The sequence below is a fragment of the Rhinoraja longicauda genome, chromosome 7 (assembly GCF_053455715.1).
Source record: "Rhinoraja longicauda isolate Sanriku21f chromosome 7, sRhiLon1.1, whole genome shotgun sequence".
In the NCBI taxonomy this organism is placed as follows: domain Eukaryota; kingdom Metazoa; phylum Chordata; class Chondrichthyes; order Rajiformes; family Arhynchobatidae; genus Rhinoraja; species Rhinoraja longicauda.
Genome location: NC_135959.1, coordinates 13,870,386 through 13,887,127, shown reverse-complemented (window position 1 = coordinate 13,887,127; position 16,742 = coordinate 13,870,386). Strand labels below are relative to the sequence as shown.

General features: G+C 38.4%; 1 protein-coding gene across 2 annotated transcripts in view; it reads right to left on the bottom strand.

The window, feature by feature from the left end:
- Nucleotides 1-16,742, bottom strand: part of tmem131 (transmembrane protein 131) — a 157,661-nt gene that overhangs the window by 99,138 nt on the left and 41,781 nt on the right. For both annotated transcript variants that reach the window (XM_078402120.1, XM_078402121.1), the window contains exons 2-3: nucleotides 16,103-16,164; nucleotides 3,542-3,582 (exon numbers count right to left, since the gene is read on the bottom strand). In XM_078402120.1, the coding sequence (XP_078258246.1) occupies nucleotides 3,542-3,582; nucleotides 16,103-16,164 (103 nt within the window). The remainder of the gene's footprint in view (nucleotides 1-3,541; nucleotides 3,583-16,102; nucleotides 16,165-16,742) is intronic.

Below are 16,742 nucleotides of genomic sequence, written 5' to 3'. Positions count from 1 at the left end.
CGAGTAAACACTTAAAACGCTCACGATTCCCAGAATTTCCCCCCTTGAATTTCCCCAATTCTGTTTTTCCAAATAAAAGTCAAAAATGAAAGGTGTTTTGGTGCAGAGATCACTTCTCTACAATGCAACATTATTAAACTTTAAAAAGGTATGTGGCATTACATAAATACATTCTTGTGATTGAAATTGTGTTTTTTTCCCCCCCAATACCTTCACATCCTGTACGAAGGTTAGTTCTGCTATTAGGGACAAAGAGCACACACTAATATATCACACATCATTCTGAACACATGTCCATGTATCCAGACAAGATTTACATAGTTGCAACTGATCCCACTTCTGTGACATTGCCCTATTGTTTTCCCCAAAATATAACATTAACATTTAAGTGGGAGAACGTCATCATCAATTCTCAAATACTACCAAAGAACTAGGGATAACTTTTGAAATTGTTACCAATAGCTAGAGGTACCACAGTGTTACGAGCATAACAGTGGAAGTACTGCAAATAGAATATTCTGGTAATACTCAACAGGTCAGGCATCATTTACAGAGACCTATGTCTTTGGTCATCCGAATTAGAACGTTTTACAGACAGGGAGAGGACGAACAAAGTAAAAAGGTGGTAGATGTTAAATGACATGACTCAAAGCAAACTGGGGCAATGAGAGAACAAACTGAGATGGTGCACATGGGAATAGCAAATTCGTCGTTGCTTCATCTGGATGGCTTGATCAACAGACAAGGTGGCTGATAATTAGTATGGCATGAGAATTTAAAAAAAGGGGGAATAGCCCTTCCATGCACATTTGCAGACCAAAGTGGTGACCCATTTATTTGCACATGGTCTTCTCTCCGATTATAATATGCGGATAGACCGGGGAAATCAGGTTGGTACTGGATCTCCAGAGCAGGAATGTGTAGAATGCTGACAAGGTGGCTTCTTAGAGCAGCTTGTAGTTGAGCCTCCCAGGGAAATGGCAGTTCTGGATTTGTTGTTGTGTAATGAATTGATTGGGGAGCTTAAGGTGAAGGAGCCCCAAAGAGGTAGTGACCATAATATGATAACATTTAACCCACAATTTGAGAGGGAAATATGAAATCAGATGTGTTGGTATTACTGTTGAGTAAAGCCAACTGCAGAGGCATGGGGAGGAGCCAACTAAATTTGATTGCAAAGAGATCCAAGCAGGAATGACGGTGGAGCAGCAATGGCAGGAGTTTCTGGGATTAATTCGGAAGACGCGGGATTTTTCATCTCAAAAGAGGAAGAGAGATTCTAAGGAGAGAATGGGGGAACCGTGGATGACAAAGGAAATCAAAGACAACATAAAAGAGAAGGCATATAATATTGCTAAGATTAGGAAGCTTTTAAAAACCAACAGAAGGCAACTAAAAAGACAATTAGGAAAGAAAAGACGAAATATGAAGGTTTGCTAGCCAATATTATAAAAGAGGATACCAAATATTTCTTCAGATATAAAGAGTAAAAGAAAGGCAATTGTGGACATTGGACTGCTGGAAAATGATGCTGAAGTAGTATTGGGGAATAAAGAATGGGTGGATGAATTGACTATGTTTTTTTTGCAGCCTTTACGGTGGAAGACACCAACAACATGCCAGAAATTTGAGAGTCAGGGGGCAGAAGTTAGTGGAGTTGCTATTACCAGGCAGGTGGTGCTTGGGAAGCCGGAAGGTCAGAAGGCAGATGTCAATTGGACCAGATGGACTAAACCTCAGGGTTCTGAACGAGGCAGTTTTAGATACTGTAGAGGCATTAGTAATGATCTTTCAAGAATCACTAGAGTCAGGAGTGGTCCCAGAAGATTGGAAAATTGCAAATGTTACTCTACTGTTCAAGAAGGGAAGGAGGAAATTGAGGGGAACTATAGGCCAGTTAGCCTGTCTTCAGTGGTTGGTAAGATTTTAGAATCTATTATTACAAAGGATGAGGTTTCCAATTACTTAGAAGCACATGATAAAATAAGACAAAGTTAGCAAGGTTTTGTGAAGGGGAGATGTTGCCTGACAAATCTGTAGCAATTTGTTGAGGAAGCAAAAGCAGGATAGAGAAAGGAGTCAGTGGATGTTTTTTACTTGGATTTTCAGAAGGCCATTGATAAGATACTGCATACGAGGCTGCTAAATAAGATGAGAGCCCATGGTATTAGAGGGAAGATACTAGCATGAATAGAAGATTGGCTGAATGCCAGAAGGCAAAGAGTCGGAATAACGGGGGCTTTCTCTGGTTGGCTGCCAGTGACCAGTGATCTCCACAGGGATCAGTGTTGGGTCCACTACTTTTCACATTGTATATTAATGATTTGGATGATGGAAAGGGTTGAGGAAAATGGTTTTTTTTAAAAACAGATATCATTCAAAAGTCAAGTGGCATAGAGTTACATTATTAAAAACAGAAAGGTCAGAGACCCTCACAAAGGCTTTGTGGCCAAATTTGTGGATGAGGCAGCCGCCACAGAGGGGGAATTAATTAACAGGGGTGATCAGGGTATTTGTCAGGGAATAATACTTTCTGAATGCCGAAAGGCAATTTTGCATTTTGGCCGAATAGTGTTGAATGAACTGGAAATGTTAAAGGATGACATATTAATTAGTTCCTTCTCTCCTGAGATGCTGCCTGACCTACTGAGTTACTCCAGCATTTTGTGAAATAAATACCTTCGATTTGTACCAGCATCTGCAGTTATTTTCTTACACTACATACTAATTAGTGGACAGAAAGAAAAGAAAATGAAAACTATTGTGGAATAAAGGGGAAAAGAATGAGTAGAACCAAAGGAAATGGAATGATCAATGACAGATGAATCTCAATGCAAGGTAATTATCAGAAAAGATAAGATGAGAAAATGCCATCATCGGAACAGAAGCAATGGAAGAACAGTCTTAAAAGAACAGGGTTGACGAAAATGTTATGTTTTTAACGTATATATCATTCAAAAGTCAAATGGCAGAGAGTTCCATTATTAAAAACAGAAAGGCCAGAGACTCTTACCAAGGCAGGAGATTTAAAAAAGCAAAAGTTGAAGGGACAGAACAGATTTAGATAAATAGGTCCATGATGGGTAAGGGCCCCGAGGCATGGTGTGACCAACATTCAGGGGAAGAATGAATTTAGTCGGTGTGAACAGGAAAAGATATGTAAATTGTGGTTATGAGGGCAGGGACATGGTAATATTTTTACACTGAAGGATTCGATAGTCTGTGAGCAAGAACTTTGGGAACCGTAATTGGTAAAGTGATTGGCAGTTTATCTGATAAATCTGACAAAGCAATGACGTTGATAAGGTAGGACACTTTGAGGACATTTTGAGTGGCCATTTTTATCCCAACTGCAGAATTCACTACCTTATCAACGTCATTGCTTTGTCAGATTTAAATCTTGGTTTGTCTATAATTAGAACTTCTCAAGCCAAGATAAAAGCTCTTTTGCTCTTTGAATGAATAGATATATTTAATTGGAATCCATACATAAAGTTTGCTCCATCTTACTTTTCCAATGTCTGGCAAAAACAATACTTACATTTTCTGTTGATATGAACTGAGGCCCATGTCAGACTCCGTCTGTAAATACATAAAACACACTCAATATATTGAATGTTTAAAGGCATAATTATAGAATATATACTGAACAGGTTCGCAACAAATGTCTACAAAAATGAAATATGCTGAAAAGAAAATAATTCAATGATTTGGTTAGGTATCAGAGTCATCCTTCCTGATCAGCAATTTCCTAAGTCAGGTTGCCTCGAGAAATGCTGAAAGGTGAACTGGCATTTTGTCCAGAAAGAAAGGTGTTTCTAATATTTAGCGATTGATTGCTTCTTGAAACTGTACCTTGGCAAATGGGAGCAATTAGAAACATTATCTGCACCACGCAATCATACACAAGGTTTTTGCTATTTATTGCACCATTTAACCTCCTTGGCGAGGCCAATGTAAATCACACACAAATACAACTTGGATATTCATTACCTTGGGGTCTTGCCCTCTGGGAATCCTTTATTTCAATGCTAACATTTCAACATTATAAACATAGATTTTAAAAAAAGAAATATGCACTATATTTTCATTAAAATTAGCTTAGGAATGATACATTTTCATGGCTTACAAAGTGCCAAAGAAAGCCTAAGATTTGGTATGATTTTAGAATCCAAAGAAATTGGTAGCCAGAACACAAAGTATTGGTTAGATATATCAAGTGTACAAAATTAAATTTCATAATATTAAATTTTCCAAAATGCAAGTAGCCAAAGCAAAGGCAGCCAAGGCAAAGGCAGCCAAAATCAAATCAGAAATAAGTGTAGATACATTAAATATTTTGTACGTCTTCAGTATGGAAAAAAAAAATCCCAGAAATAAATAGAGAACCAAGGGGCTAATGAGATTGACGAACTTTTTAAAAAAAATTGTGAAAAAATAGCACTGGAGTAATTAATGAGACAAGCCTCCAATAAATAGCAGATGATGAGGTGAGATTAGATGTTTGGTCGCAAAGAAGTCCAACATTTTAAACTTATCCTTGCTGATTGAAAGTTAGCAAACCTAATTTCACATTAAAGAGAGTAAACTAAATTAGTTGACTTGATGCAAAGCAATTGGGACAATGACAAACTGTGATAGCAGTGCATAGAGAAACACAATGTGATTGGGGGAAAAAAAAGATGATGAAAGGAACTCATCTTCAAAAGGTCAGCTAAATTTTGGAATGTACCTGTAAGTTGACAAAACTCAGTCACTGTTTTGAATTTTCAGGAAGATTTGATGATGTTTCCATTCAAAATGTTAATGTACAAAATTAGGGTCTGTGAGTAGGGCAATGCATTTGTCAGGATTAATGAATGGTTAAAAACTGGCAGAAATTAGCAGAGTACAGCAAAAATCATTGCATGGACTTCAGTTTATACAACTGTAACTTGTGTGTTTCAAGTACAATATATTGGGCGGCACGGTAGCGCAGCGGTAGAGTTGCTGCTTTACAGCGAATGCAGCGCCGGAGAATCGGGTTCGATCCTGACTACGGGTGCTGCACTGTAAGGAGTTTGTACGTTCTCCCCGTGACCTGCGTGGGTTTTCTCCGAGATCTTCGGTTTCCTCCCACACTCCAAAGACGTACAGGTATGTAGGTTAATTGGCTGGGTAAATGTAAAAATTGTCCCTAGTGGGTGTACGATAGTGTTAATGTGCGGGGATCGCTGGGCGGCACGGACTTGGTGGGCCGAAAAGGCCTGTTTCCGGCTGTATATATATATATATATATATGATATTAAAAAATGTTGGCAGTACAAAACTAGATGGGAAAGCATGCCATCAGAAGCAGAGGAATATAGAAAGGTTAACTGGGTGGGCAGAACAAAATGGCTAACAGTATATAATTTGGTAAAATGTGAAGGCTTCTCAGTTTGAAAAGTCAAAGTAACAAACAAACCATACTTTGATAGGTTGAGAGGCTGGGAAAAACTGATAGTCAGAGGGACATGGATTTTCTTGAACATAATCCACACCAGATAATATGAAGATATTAAAAATTAGGAAAGCAAAATACATCGGTTATATTCAAACTCCAGTTTGTTGAAGTTGTCTTACTGCAATGGTAGGAGTCAGTGTAAACCACACCTAAAGTACTGCTAAGTGCTTCAGTTTCTTGAGAGAATACGTGTTTGCCCAGTATAAAGGAAGTTGAGGAAAATTAAACTCGAGCATTAAAGTGTAGAAGAATGTTTATAATAATTGTCAACCTTCAACCCCATTGAAACAAAATACAAGTTTTGAGAATTGACTGTGTATATTCTTAGGCATTACAGAGGTGGTAGTAGAAAGGTGGGGTGGAAGAGGAAAGGTGGTAATGTTTCACCAGATAAGAGTCTAAACAGGAGGTCACTCAGACTAAGAGTTCACCCTTTTGGTAGCAAAATAAGAAGCTACTTTTCGCAAACTGTTGTGAATTTAAAGTCCCAATAGTCCCCTGACTCAGTCTGAAGAAGGGTCTCGACCAGAAACATCACCTTTCCTTTTCTCCAGAGATGCTGCCGGACCCGCTGAGTTACTCCAGTTTTTGTGTCCATCTTTGGTGAATTTTCAAAACAACCAGGTTTTCAGATAATATTAATTGTGGAGACTGATGTTTGTAATCCAGGTATCAAAATACAGAATAATGGAGTTTGAGGGAGAAGAATAGTCAAGACCTTGCTGAGTATACTTAGGGGATTGTGTATCTCTTTCCTATTTTTATTTCTTAACAGATATTTGTATGAGGTAATCAATGGGCATGAGATGGCGAGGAAAGGCAAAACTGAAGACTGCCAACATTACATGTGGTTAAAGTGCACATTGTCAGATTTTATTAAAGGCCATTTTTATACATTTTGGTTTCACCATGGAGAAATTAAAGCTGTGTTTATACATAGTCCCCCAAATTCAAGGCACCATAGTGTTTGAGACACATGGCTTCACAGGCGTTTGTAATTGCTCAGGTGTGTTTAATTGCCTCCTTAATGCAGGTATAAGAGAGCTCTCAGCACCTATTTTTTCCTCCAGTCTTTCCATCACCTTTGGAAACTTTTATTGCTGTTCATCAACATGAGGACCAAAGTTGTACCAATGAAAGTCAAAGAAGCCATTATGAGACTGAGAAACAAGAATAAAACTGTTATGAAAGATGTCAGCCAAACCTTCGGCTTACCAAAATCAACTATTTGGAACATCATTAAGAAGAAAGCACTGGTGAGCTTGCTAAACTTAAAGGGACTGGCTGGCAGGCCAAGGAAGACCTCCACAGCTAATAACAGAAGAATTCTCTCTTTTAGAAAGAAAAATCCCCAAATACCTGTCCAACAGATCAGAAACACTCTTCAGGAGTCAGGTGTGGATTTGTCAATAACCACTGTCCGCAGAAGACTTCATGAACAGAAATACAGAGGCTAACACTGCAAGATGCAAACCACTGGTTAGCTGCAAAAATAGGATGGCCAGGTTACAGATTGCCAAGAAGTACTTAAAAGAGCAACCACAGTTCTGGAAAAAGGTCTTGTGGACAGATGAGACAAAGATTATACTTTGCTCTTGCCATCACTCTGATATAAGTTAAAGGAGAGAAGGAACTGCCCAAGATCCAAAGCATACCACTTAATCTGTGAAACACGGTGGTAGGGGTGTTATGGCCTGGGCATGTATGGCTGCTGAAGGTACTGGCTCACTTATCTTCACTGATGATATAACTGCTGATGGTATTAGCATAATGAATTCAGAGGTTTATAGACACATCCTAACTGCTCAAGTTCAAACAAATGCCTCAAAACTCATTGTCTTGCTGTAGAATGAACTGCCGGCCAATGATCCCAAACATACTGCTAAAGCAACAAAGGAGTTTTCAAAGCTTAAAAATGGTCAATTCTTCAGTAGCCAAGTCAATTATCTGATCTGAACCCAATTGAGCATGCCTTTTATATGCTGAAGAGAAAACAGAAGGGTACTAGCCCCCAAAACAAGAAAAAGCTAAAGATGGCTGTAATACAGGCCTGGCAGAGTATTACCAGAGAAGACACCCAGCAACTGGTGATGTCCACAAATCGCAGACTTCGAGCAGTCATTGCATGCAAAGGATACGCAACAAAATACTAAACATGACTACTTTCATTTACATGACATTGCTGCGTCCCAAACATTATGGTGCCCTGGGGGACTATGTATAAACACTGCTGTAATTTCTACATGGTGAAACCAAAAAGTATAAAAATAGCCTTTATTAAAATCTGACAATGTGCACTTTAACCACATGTGATTTTTTTTCCTATTACAAATCTCAAATGGTGGAGTAGAGGCAAATATATAAATTATGGGTCTTTGTCCCAAACATTATGGAGAGCACCGTATCTAAGTCATGATTACTTAAGGGCTCTGGACTGAGATTTTTGATATTATTTCAATGTTAAATGTTAGGCAAATTCAACTAAATTCTTTCTGATACACAGATAAAATGAAGCACATGGTTCCTGCAGGTACCAAGCCAAATGGCCAAAAGCTATTCAACTCATGACTTATTCCATAAATTGAACTTGAAACTCACACTTCAAAATTTGAATTATATTTATTTTCCTATGTTAACCCTAAAAAATCATCAGCATATTCCCAACCACGTTTAAGTCACAGAAATAGAAACATAGAAAAATAGGTGCAGGAGTAGGCCATTTGGCCCTTCGAGCCAAATCGATGATCATGGCTGATCATCTAAAATCAGTACCCTGTGCCTTGTTTTTCCCCATATCCCTCGATTCCTTTAGCCCCAAGAGCTAAATCTAACTCCCTATTGAAAACATCCAGTGAATTGGCCACCGCTGCCTACTGTGGCAGAGGATTCCACAGATTCACAACTCTCTGGGTGAAGAAGTTTTTCCGCAGCTCAGTCCTAAATGGCCTACTCATTCCTAAAATGTGACCCCTGGTTCTGGACTCCCCCAACATCAAAAACATTTTTCCTGCATCTAGCCTGTCCAATCCTTTAAGAATTTTATATGTTTCTATAAGATCCCCTCACATCCTTCTAAATTCCAGTGAATACAAGCCAGTCGACCCATTCTTTCATCACATGTCAGTCCCACCTTCCCGGGAATTAACCTACGCTACACTCCGTCAATAGCAGTAATGTCCTTCCTCAAATTAGGAGACCAAAATTGCACACAATACTCCAGGTGTGATCTCACTAAGGCCCTGTACAACTGCAGTAGGACCTCCTTGCTCCTAAACTTAGGAATGCCAATATGCAGACCTCCCAACATTTGATTTTACAAATTCAGAATTTTGATGTTCAAAATGTGCCAAATGTGCGTACACATTGCGCTACATTCACGTGTGAAAAACGACTATTATTTCCAACAGTCTGTAGTTCTTAGACTTCATGTACAATGTCAGGCCTATCATGAGTATATTCTACTATTATAGAAAGGTTATTGAACAGAAATACTTTTTACAACAAAGAAACTTTTGTTTTGTTTTGTTTTTTCTATTTTGCTTTTTCCTTACACATCACCATTCTCTTGGTATTGAATAAAAGAGTCAATGGTCATAAAATTAAAATATGAAGAAAGAGTTTCATTTCAAAAAATGCATATACCTAATTTAATTGAAGACATACTTGAAGAAGTGGTCTTCAACAGCAAATCACAACTGTCCATGTCCCCCAACCCTACTCCCTCCCACCCCCACTTTCCCCCAAATTTGCTAAAGTTGCTAGATTTGTGGGTTGGCATACAAAAGTCAAATGACCAGAACTGCAGATTAGCCAAAAAAAACATAACATGATTCAGTATCATTGAGGAAAAGCAATCCACTACTTCTATGCAATAAACCTGCATTAAAACGTCAGTTCCAATACTACATTATGGGCACTCTAGTGCCTCCAAAATGTCCTAGCATATCATTGTGCTAAGAGATTGCTAAGAGTTATGAATTCCCATCAGCTACACAGGAATAGAGAATTATTGCAGATTTGTAAGAATGCACGGATATGGAAACAGTTGACAGTGCAAAAGGAAAATACTGTGGACTCTGGAACAGAATGTAGAATTACTCTGCAGGTAAAAAAGCTTCCAGATAAAGAACAAGAAAGCACTTCAGATAGAAACAGAAAATAGGTGTAGGAGTAGCCCATCCGGCCCTTCGAGCCTGCACCGCCATTCAATATGATCATGGCTGATCATCCAACTCAGTATCCTGTACCTGCCTTCTCTCCATACCCCCTGATCCCTTTAGCCACAAGGGCCACATCTAACTCCCTCTTAAATATAGCCAATGAACTGGCCTCAACTACCTTCTGTGGTAGAGAATTCCACTGAACATCAAAGATAGACTGAACATCAAAGCTGTTAACCCAATGTTAATTAACTTAAACGTCAACTCTTGCTTCTTTTTCCACAAGTTTCTTTTATTTCAATTAATTACATATTATTTTATTTTACCATTCTAAGAATTATTTTCTTTTAAATGTCAGACTTCCAGAATCCATAGAATTGTGTTTTATCAGGCAAAACACTTCCCTCAATGACCAGTTTGATTTTCTGATCATGCACCATGTTCTCACTATAACCAGGTTCATGCATTGGATGATCAACTTTCTCACATCAGTATAGCAACCAAAGTGATGTAAATGTTTATTGCAGGTCCTGTCGAATCTTGAAAATGTACAGTATAATTATGGCTTGTACTCTTGGCACACCAGCTGTATATGGGAGGGCATCTGGGGCATGGAGAGATAAATTTATCTTATTGGCGGTGAGAACAATTGTGTGCGAATTAAAAATGTTAACCAAGCATGGCCAATACTGAAGAACAAAGTTTTCCAATGTTTTTATCTTAATTTAGTTCACATATTAATTAACTAAAAGGACTATTCTGTTTATGTCTGCTCCTGTGTACTTCTATAAACACTGAAAATATAGCATGGTGCAATTTCCTTTTTACAAAATTGTCTTCACTTAGCAGCTCTTTTCTTTTGAAAGAGGAAATGGCCAATAACACAGAAATCTATCTCCATACACATTTCCTGGTTATTTGAACTTCCTCTAATTGAAAATGTTGTCGGGAGAAACAGCAGTGTGGGTGTTATGGCCTGGGCATGTATGGCTGCTGAAGGTACTGGCTCACTTATCTTCATTGATGATACAACTGCTGATGGTAGTAACATAATGAATTCTGAAGTGTATAGACTCAATTTCAAACAAATGCCTCAAAACTCATTGGCCGGCGGTTCATTCTACAGCAAGACAATGATCCCAAACATACTGCAAAAGCAACAAAGGAGTTTGTCAAAGCTAAAAAATTGTGAATTCTTGAGTGGCCAAGTCAATCACCCGAACTGAACCCAACTGAGCATGCCTTTTATATGCTGAAGAGAAAACTAAAGGGGTACTAGCCCCCCAAAACAAGCATAAGCTAAAGATGACTGTAATACAGGCCTGGCAGAGCATCACCAGGGAAGACACCCAGCAACTGGTGATGTCCATGAATTGCAGACTTCAAGCAGTCATTGCATGCAAAGGATAAGCAATAAAATACTAAACATGACTTTCATTTTCATGACATTACTGTGTCCCAAAACTTATGGTGCCCTGAAATGGGGGGACTATGTATGAATACTGCTGTAATTTCTACATGATGAAACCAAAATATATAAAAATGGCCTTTATTAAAATCTGATAATGTGCACTTTAACCGCATGTGATTTTTTCTATTACAAATCTCAAATTGTGGAGTACAGAGGCAAATAAATAAATGATGGGTCTTTGTCCCAAACATTATGGAGGGCACTATACACCGATGAGCCCAAACATTATGACAACTAACAGGTGAAGTGAATAACATTGATTACTTGTTACAATGGCATCTGTCAAGGGGTGGGATATATTAGGCAGCAAGTGAAGTCAGTTCTTGAAGTTGATGTGTTGGATGCAGGAGAAATGGGCAGGAGTAAAGACCTGGGCGATTTTGAGCCAAATTGTTATGGACAGACGACTGGGTCAGAGGATCTCTGAAACGGCAAGGCTTGTGGGGTGCTCCCGGTCAGCAGTGGTGAGTACCTACCGACAGTGGTCCGAGGGAGGACGAACCACAAACAAGCGACAGGTTGTTGGGCGCCCAAGGCTCATCGATGTGTGAGGGCTGTGGTGGCACCAGGATGCACTGTGGGAAGACGATAAGCCAGTGGAGGGAGTGTGATGCTCTGGGCAATGTTCTGCTGGGAAACCCTGGGTCCGGCCATTCATGTGGATGTCAAATTGACACGTGTCGGCGCTGTTTTGGCGGCACATAGAGGACCAACAGCATATTCGGCAGGTGGTCATAATGTTTTGGTGTATATATATATATATATATATTATATATATGTATATATATTATATATATATATATGTATATATTATATGTTTTACTATTCCATCGCATGCACTCTGGTTAAAATGCTAACTGCATTTCGTGGTCTCTGTACTTGTACACTGCACAATGACAATAAAGTTTGTATTACATATATATATATATATATATATACACACACACATATATACACACACTCGAAAAACAAACAATTGTAGTGCAATAATAATAATAGTCTATTGAAGTTCAGAGCTTATGAGGTTGTAGTGTTTAATAGCCTGATGGCTGTAGGGAAGAGGCTGTTCCTGAACCTGGACGTCACCGTATTAATATACAGTTCAGCTGGCAAGCTAATTGTACCCCTGGTGTGCTGCAGTAATAGAGTAGATCAGCTACTTTCCCATTTGCTTCACAGTTCCAGAAACTCATTTGTTGTTCAAGTTTGCAATTTCTCCCTGTGACAGCTTGGGGTTCTGCTTGGTTCTCTAGCTTCTTCTCACATTGCAGGATGGATAGGCAAAGTTTAGAGGGATATGGGCCAAACACGGGCAAATGGGACGAGCTTAGATGGGGCATCTTGGTCGGCGTTGAATTGGTCTGCGGGGACTGTTTCCTTGCAGTATGGATCTATTTCAAAAAACATACTGGTAAGTTACTGTAAAATGCCCCATTTGTGCGGGTAAGCGTCAAAAAGACTCAAAGGAAAACTGCTGGTCATTTCAAAGACCATAACTTTGTGGGCTACAGGGAAATAAGAACCAATAGGATTCTTATGCTAGGAACCATCTCCATCAGAGGCTGCCATCTGTGGTGAATGAAAATTACTCAAATGCTTGCGCACAGAACCTTTTGGCACACAACACTTAGACTTTACCAAGCAACATCTCACAACTTTTTAATATTTAAAAAATAATCAATTAGGTCATTCTCTCTCATTTTACTCCAGAATCCAATGCTCTAGACTGATTGGCGAGGAAAATCTCTGTTCTCAAATGTTAGTGATTTCAAAAGTGCGAAAGCATTAGTCATGGAAAGACAAAAAGAAAATCGCTTTCCTACTTTCAGCATTTGCAAACTTCAAACAAAGTTTTGGCTTACTGAATGCAATCCCCTATAGCCATTGAAAACAACATTCCCACCCAGCCTGGAGCTAAGGATGAGCTGTTCTAAAATTCCAGCAACTCAATCCCATGTGGCCTGATAAGTTAGAATTTTAAATATGCTCAAAGTTTCATCAGGGTTATTTTCTGAATATTAAAAACAATACCAAAACATCAGTTCTCTTAATAGACCTTTTGTTAATACTTCAATTCAAGATCGACTCAAAAAACTGGAGTAACTCAGCGGGACAGGCAGCATCTCTGGAGAGAAGGAATGGGTGACGTTTTGGGTCGAGGCCCATCTTTAGACGTGCTCTCAAGGAGAATATAGTAAAAATCAAATCAGGCATGGTTGGAAAGCTATGTGAAATTTTCCAAACTATTAGGCACGGTAGCGCAGCGGTAGAGTTGCTGCTTTACAGCGAATGCAGCGCCGGAGACTCAGGTTCAATCCTGACTACGGGTGCTGCACTGTAAGGAGTTTGTACGTTCTCCCCGTGACCTGCGTGGGTTTTCTCCGAGATCTTCGGTTTCCTCCCACACTCCAAAGACGTACAGGTATGTAGGTTAATTGGCTGGGTAAATGTAAAAATTGTCCCTAGTGGGTGTAGGATAGTGTTAATGTACGGGGATCGCTGGGCGGCACGGACTTGGTGGGCCGAAAAGGCCTGTTTCCGGCTGTATATATATGATATGATATGATTAGCTGTTATTCCTATTAATACAACACAGTTTTAACCCAATGTTACACAGTATTAAAAAAATAATTTCAGGAGCCCCAGTGACATTAAAAGGAAGCATAGGGTACAGGACTCCAGTGAGTTAAAAGGACCACCAGAGACTGAGAGTTTAAAATCTTCCCACAGTCAGGCAGCAGATTATGCAAGTATTGCTCTAGTTTCTAGTTTAGTTTGATGAACTATGATATTACAACTTGTTAAATTTATTGAAAAACTGAAGCGAATATTTGAAGGTATCGTGGTTCTAGAAGTGGCCTCTACTACATTTTTCAGAGAAAACCCCGTTTTAAAAATAGCATCACACATTTACCCAAATTATTTTATTAGCATAATTATTGACCCTCCCCCCTCAAAAATAAAATGCAAAATATCATCTAATTATCAAATCTCATACCTCAGAGCTTTAGAACTCCACTCAGTTGCTGACTTTCAGAACAGCCATTTACAATTGAATGAAAAATCGATAGAATAGTGATAATGTGGCGTTTTATCCCTTTACCATTTAAAAATAAAACTGGGCAACACCACAAAAGGTCAGGAGGTTAGTATGCTACTTTAACTCGCATAGACATTTGGTGGGAGAATCAGGGAATGATCATGCATGTATAAAATAAGTTTACAGGGAATTAAGTGGGAAAATGGGATTGACGGAATTGACCTGGCATACACTCCATGACTGAATGTCGTGAGAAAATACAAAAGCTATTTTAAAACAATTTAAATTTGGGCTCAAAATCCAATAATGGTACTGCCAATATCCAATACGATTCATTTCGTTACAAGGCTAGAAATTAATTTTTAAATAAGGAAAAACACAAAATTATTCACAAATTGTTGATTACTTCTTTTACTTTACTTCTTTTGAACAGAATGTTTTCTTAATCTTGAAATTTGGGTGAAGCAGGACCAAATAGCATTTAAAAAAAATTATAAAGATTTACACTGCATAAAATGATCTGAAATTTTTTCATCCATTACTAATTGTTAAATAAGACTTTGGTTAAAGTGTTACATCAATGACAATAAATTAAATACATTGCCAACTCAACATAATTATGGGTGTTAGGGACAACTTTAACACCAGTGTTAAAGCTACTTACATTGTAAATAAAACTAGCAATCTCCAACTTCCATCTCGAGGCTCATGATTATACCCACAGTACATAGAAAACAGTGATGTAATAAGGATCAAATCAAGGCTTCACTTTACCTATATTTTCATTCATGACTGGAAACCAAGGCTACTGAAACAAAGACAACTGTTTATAATGTTTCTTGTACAACAATATACAAGAAATGGTGACCATTAATTAAAAAACATTTTGAAGGCCTATCAAAGTGTATTTTAAACAAAATCCCCAGGCATCATGGACACACAAGAAAGTAACCACAACTGTAAAAGAGACAGTTCTGGAGTAAATCAGCTCACCTGTCAGGAGTGCCCTGACTTTTCCTTGCAACCCTTCTCAATAAAGGACATTAGTCACTCTCCAGTCTTCCAAACTAAGGCACATAAAGGTGGATACGCACCCCTCTCGCAATGCCAATATGTTTGTGCCCCAGCTACCATAAACTCCATGTTAAATAGAGATGAGAAGGATTCACTTAATATATATGATAAACAACAGGGGACAAACCTACCCATTTGTTTCAACCCACAACGTCACCCCAACCCTCCTAGACTAATCCACCATGGCTCAAGCTTCTATAACTTGTTACCAACAGTGCTGTGGAACCATCTTCCCCACAGGAACTGTCACACTTAAAAGCTTTAGCAAAGACAATTAGAAATGAGCATTAAATACTGGTCTTGTCAATGAGAAACATTAAATCAATTACTAAACATATGACAAAATACCGCTCTGCCAGCAGCCATATCACAAGGTAAAAATACATTTCTCCTTTGCATTTTCATTGCAATTGGGCTTGGTGCACCTCTTCTACAACCTATCAAATGATGCAAACTTCATTAATGCTGCAACCGCCATTTCTTTGAAACTATGAGAATCATTTCATTGTACATTATTAAATTTAATTAGAAACAGGTGCAGCTGTTGGTCATACTTTGAGCTGCCCTGCCACTCATAGATGACAATTTCTTTCAAGTTCATTTTTCAAACTTGCCCCTCTATCCCTTTAATTCTCTTTGTGATCAAATGTCTATCAAACCAAACCGCAGATATACTAAGTATCTGAGCATCGATATACTTCTGGGTTGAGAATTCACAACCTTCCAAGGATGTGGTACTAAGGAAAAAAACGCACCGGGTTAATTGTTTTTTTGAATTAAAGGACATTAAGTGCATTTTGCAATTTAGCTTATATTGCTAAAATGTACACACATTTACATGGCAAAACATAAGTTGATGGGTAATTACATACCTGTAATAGGCCTCCTTCACCAAAATGTAGTATCTCAATTATGTTTTCTGATTGAATAAATGCTAGGAAGAAAAGAAAAGCAATAAATAATTTTTTCATTCTCGGTACATTTGGTGTGAAACATCATATATCAATGCAGGAACAGGGTACAAGTTGTAAGATGATATCGTAATAGTAAAGGATCACTTTCTGAAGTGGTACAGGATTATGCCGGTTGTTCATTGAGACCTCCCATGCCTGTAATCTGTTACATCAAATGATGTCACAATAGATAAGGTATAATTTTACATGTCATTAAATTAATGGTCTCCCCAAACCAGAGCTACATTAAATACTTTGCAAGTAAAAGGTATTCTACAAGGGTTCTGCGTGCTTAGGTTTGGAAGAGACGGACACCATGGCTTAGTTAATCAACCTGGTAGAAACAAAATAAAACTACTGGATACTTGCACCAAATTGTCAAAAAGTCAATTGGGACACGACATTGTGCAACATCTGATGTTAAGCACTGTTCATTGGTATTCCGAATTGTGTACCAATGCAAAGACTCATTGCAGCAATTTTGTTGCCAGCACAAATCAGAATAACCTACAACCAAGGTTATCTAATCGAACTTTACAATAGCAACTATTAACTCTTA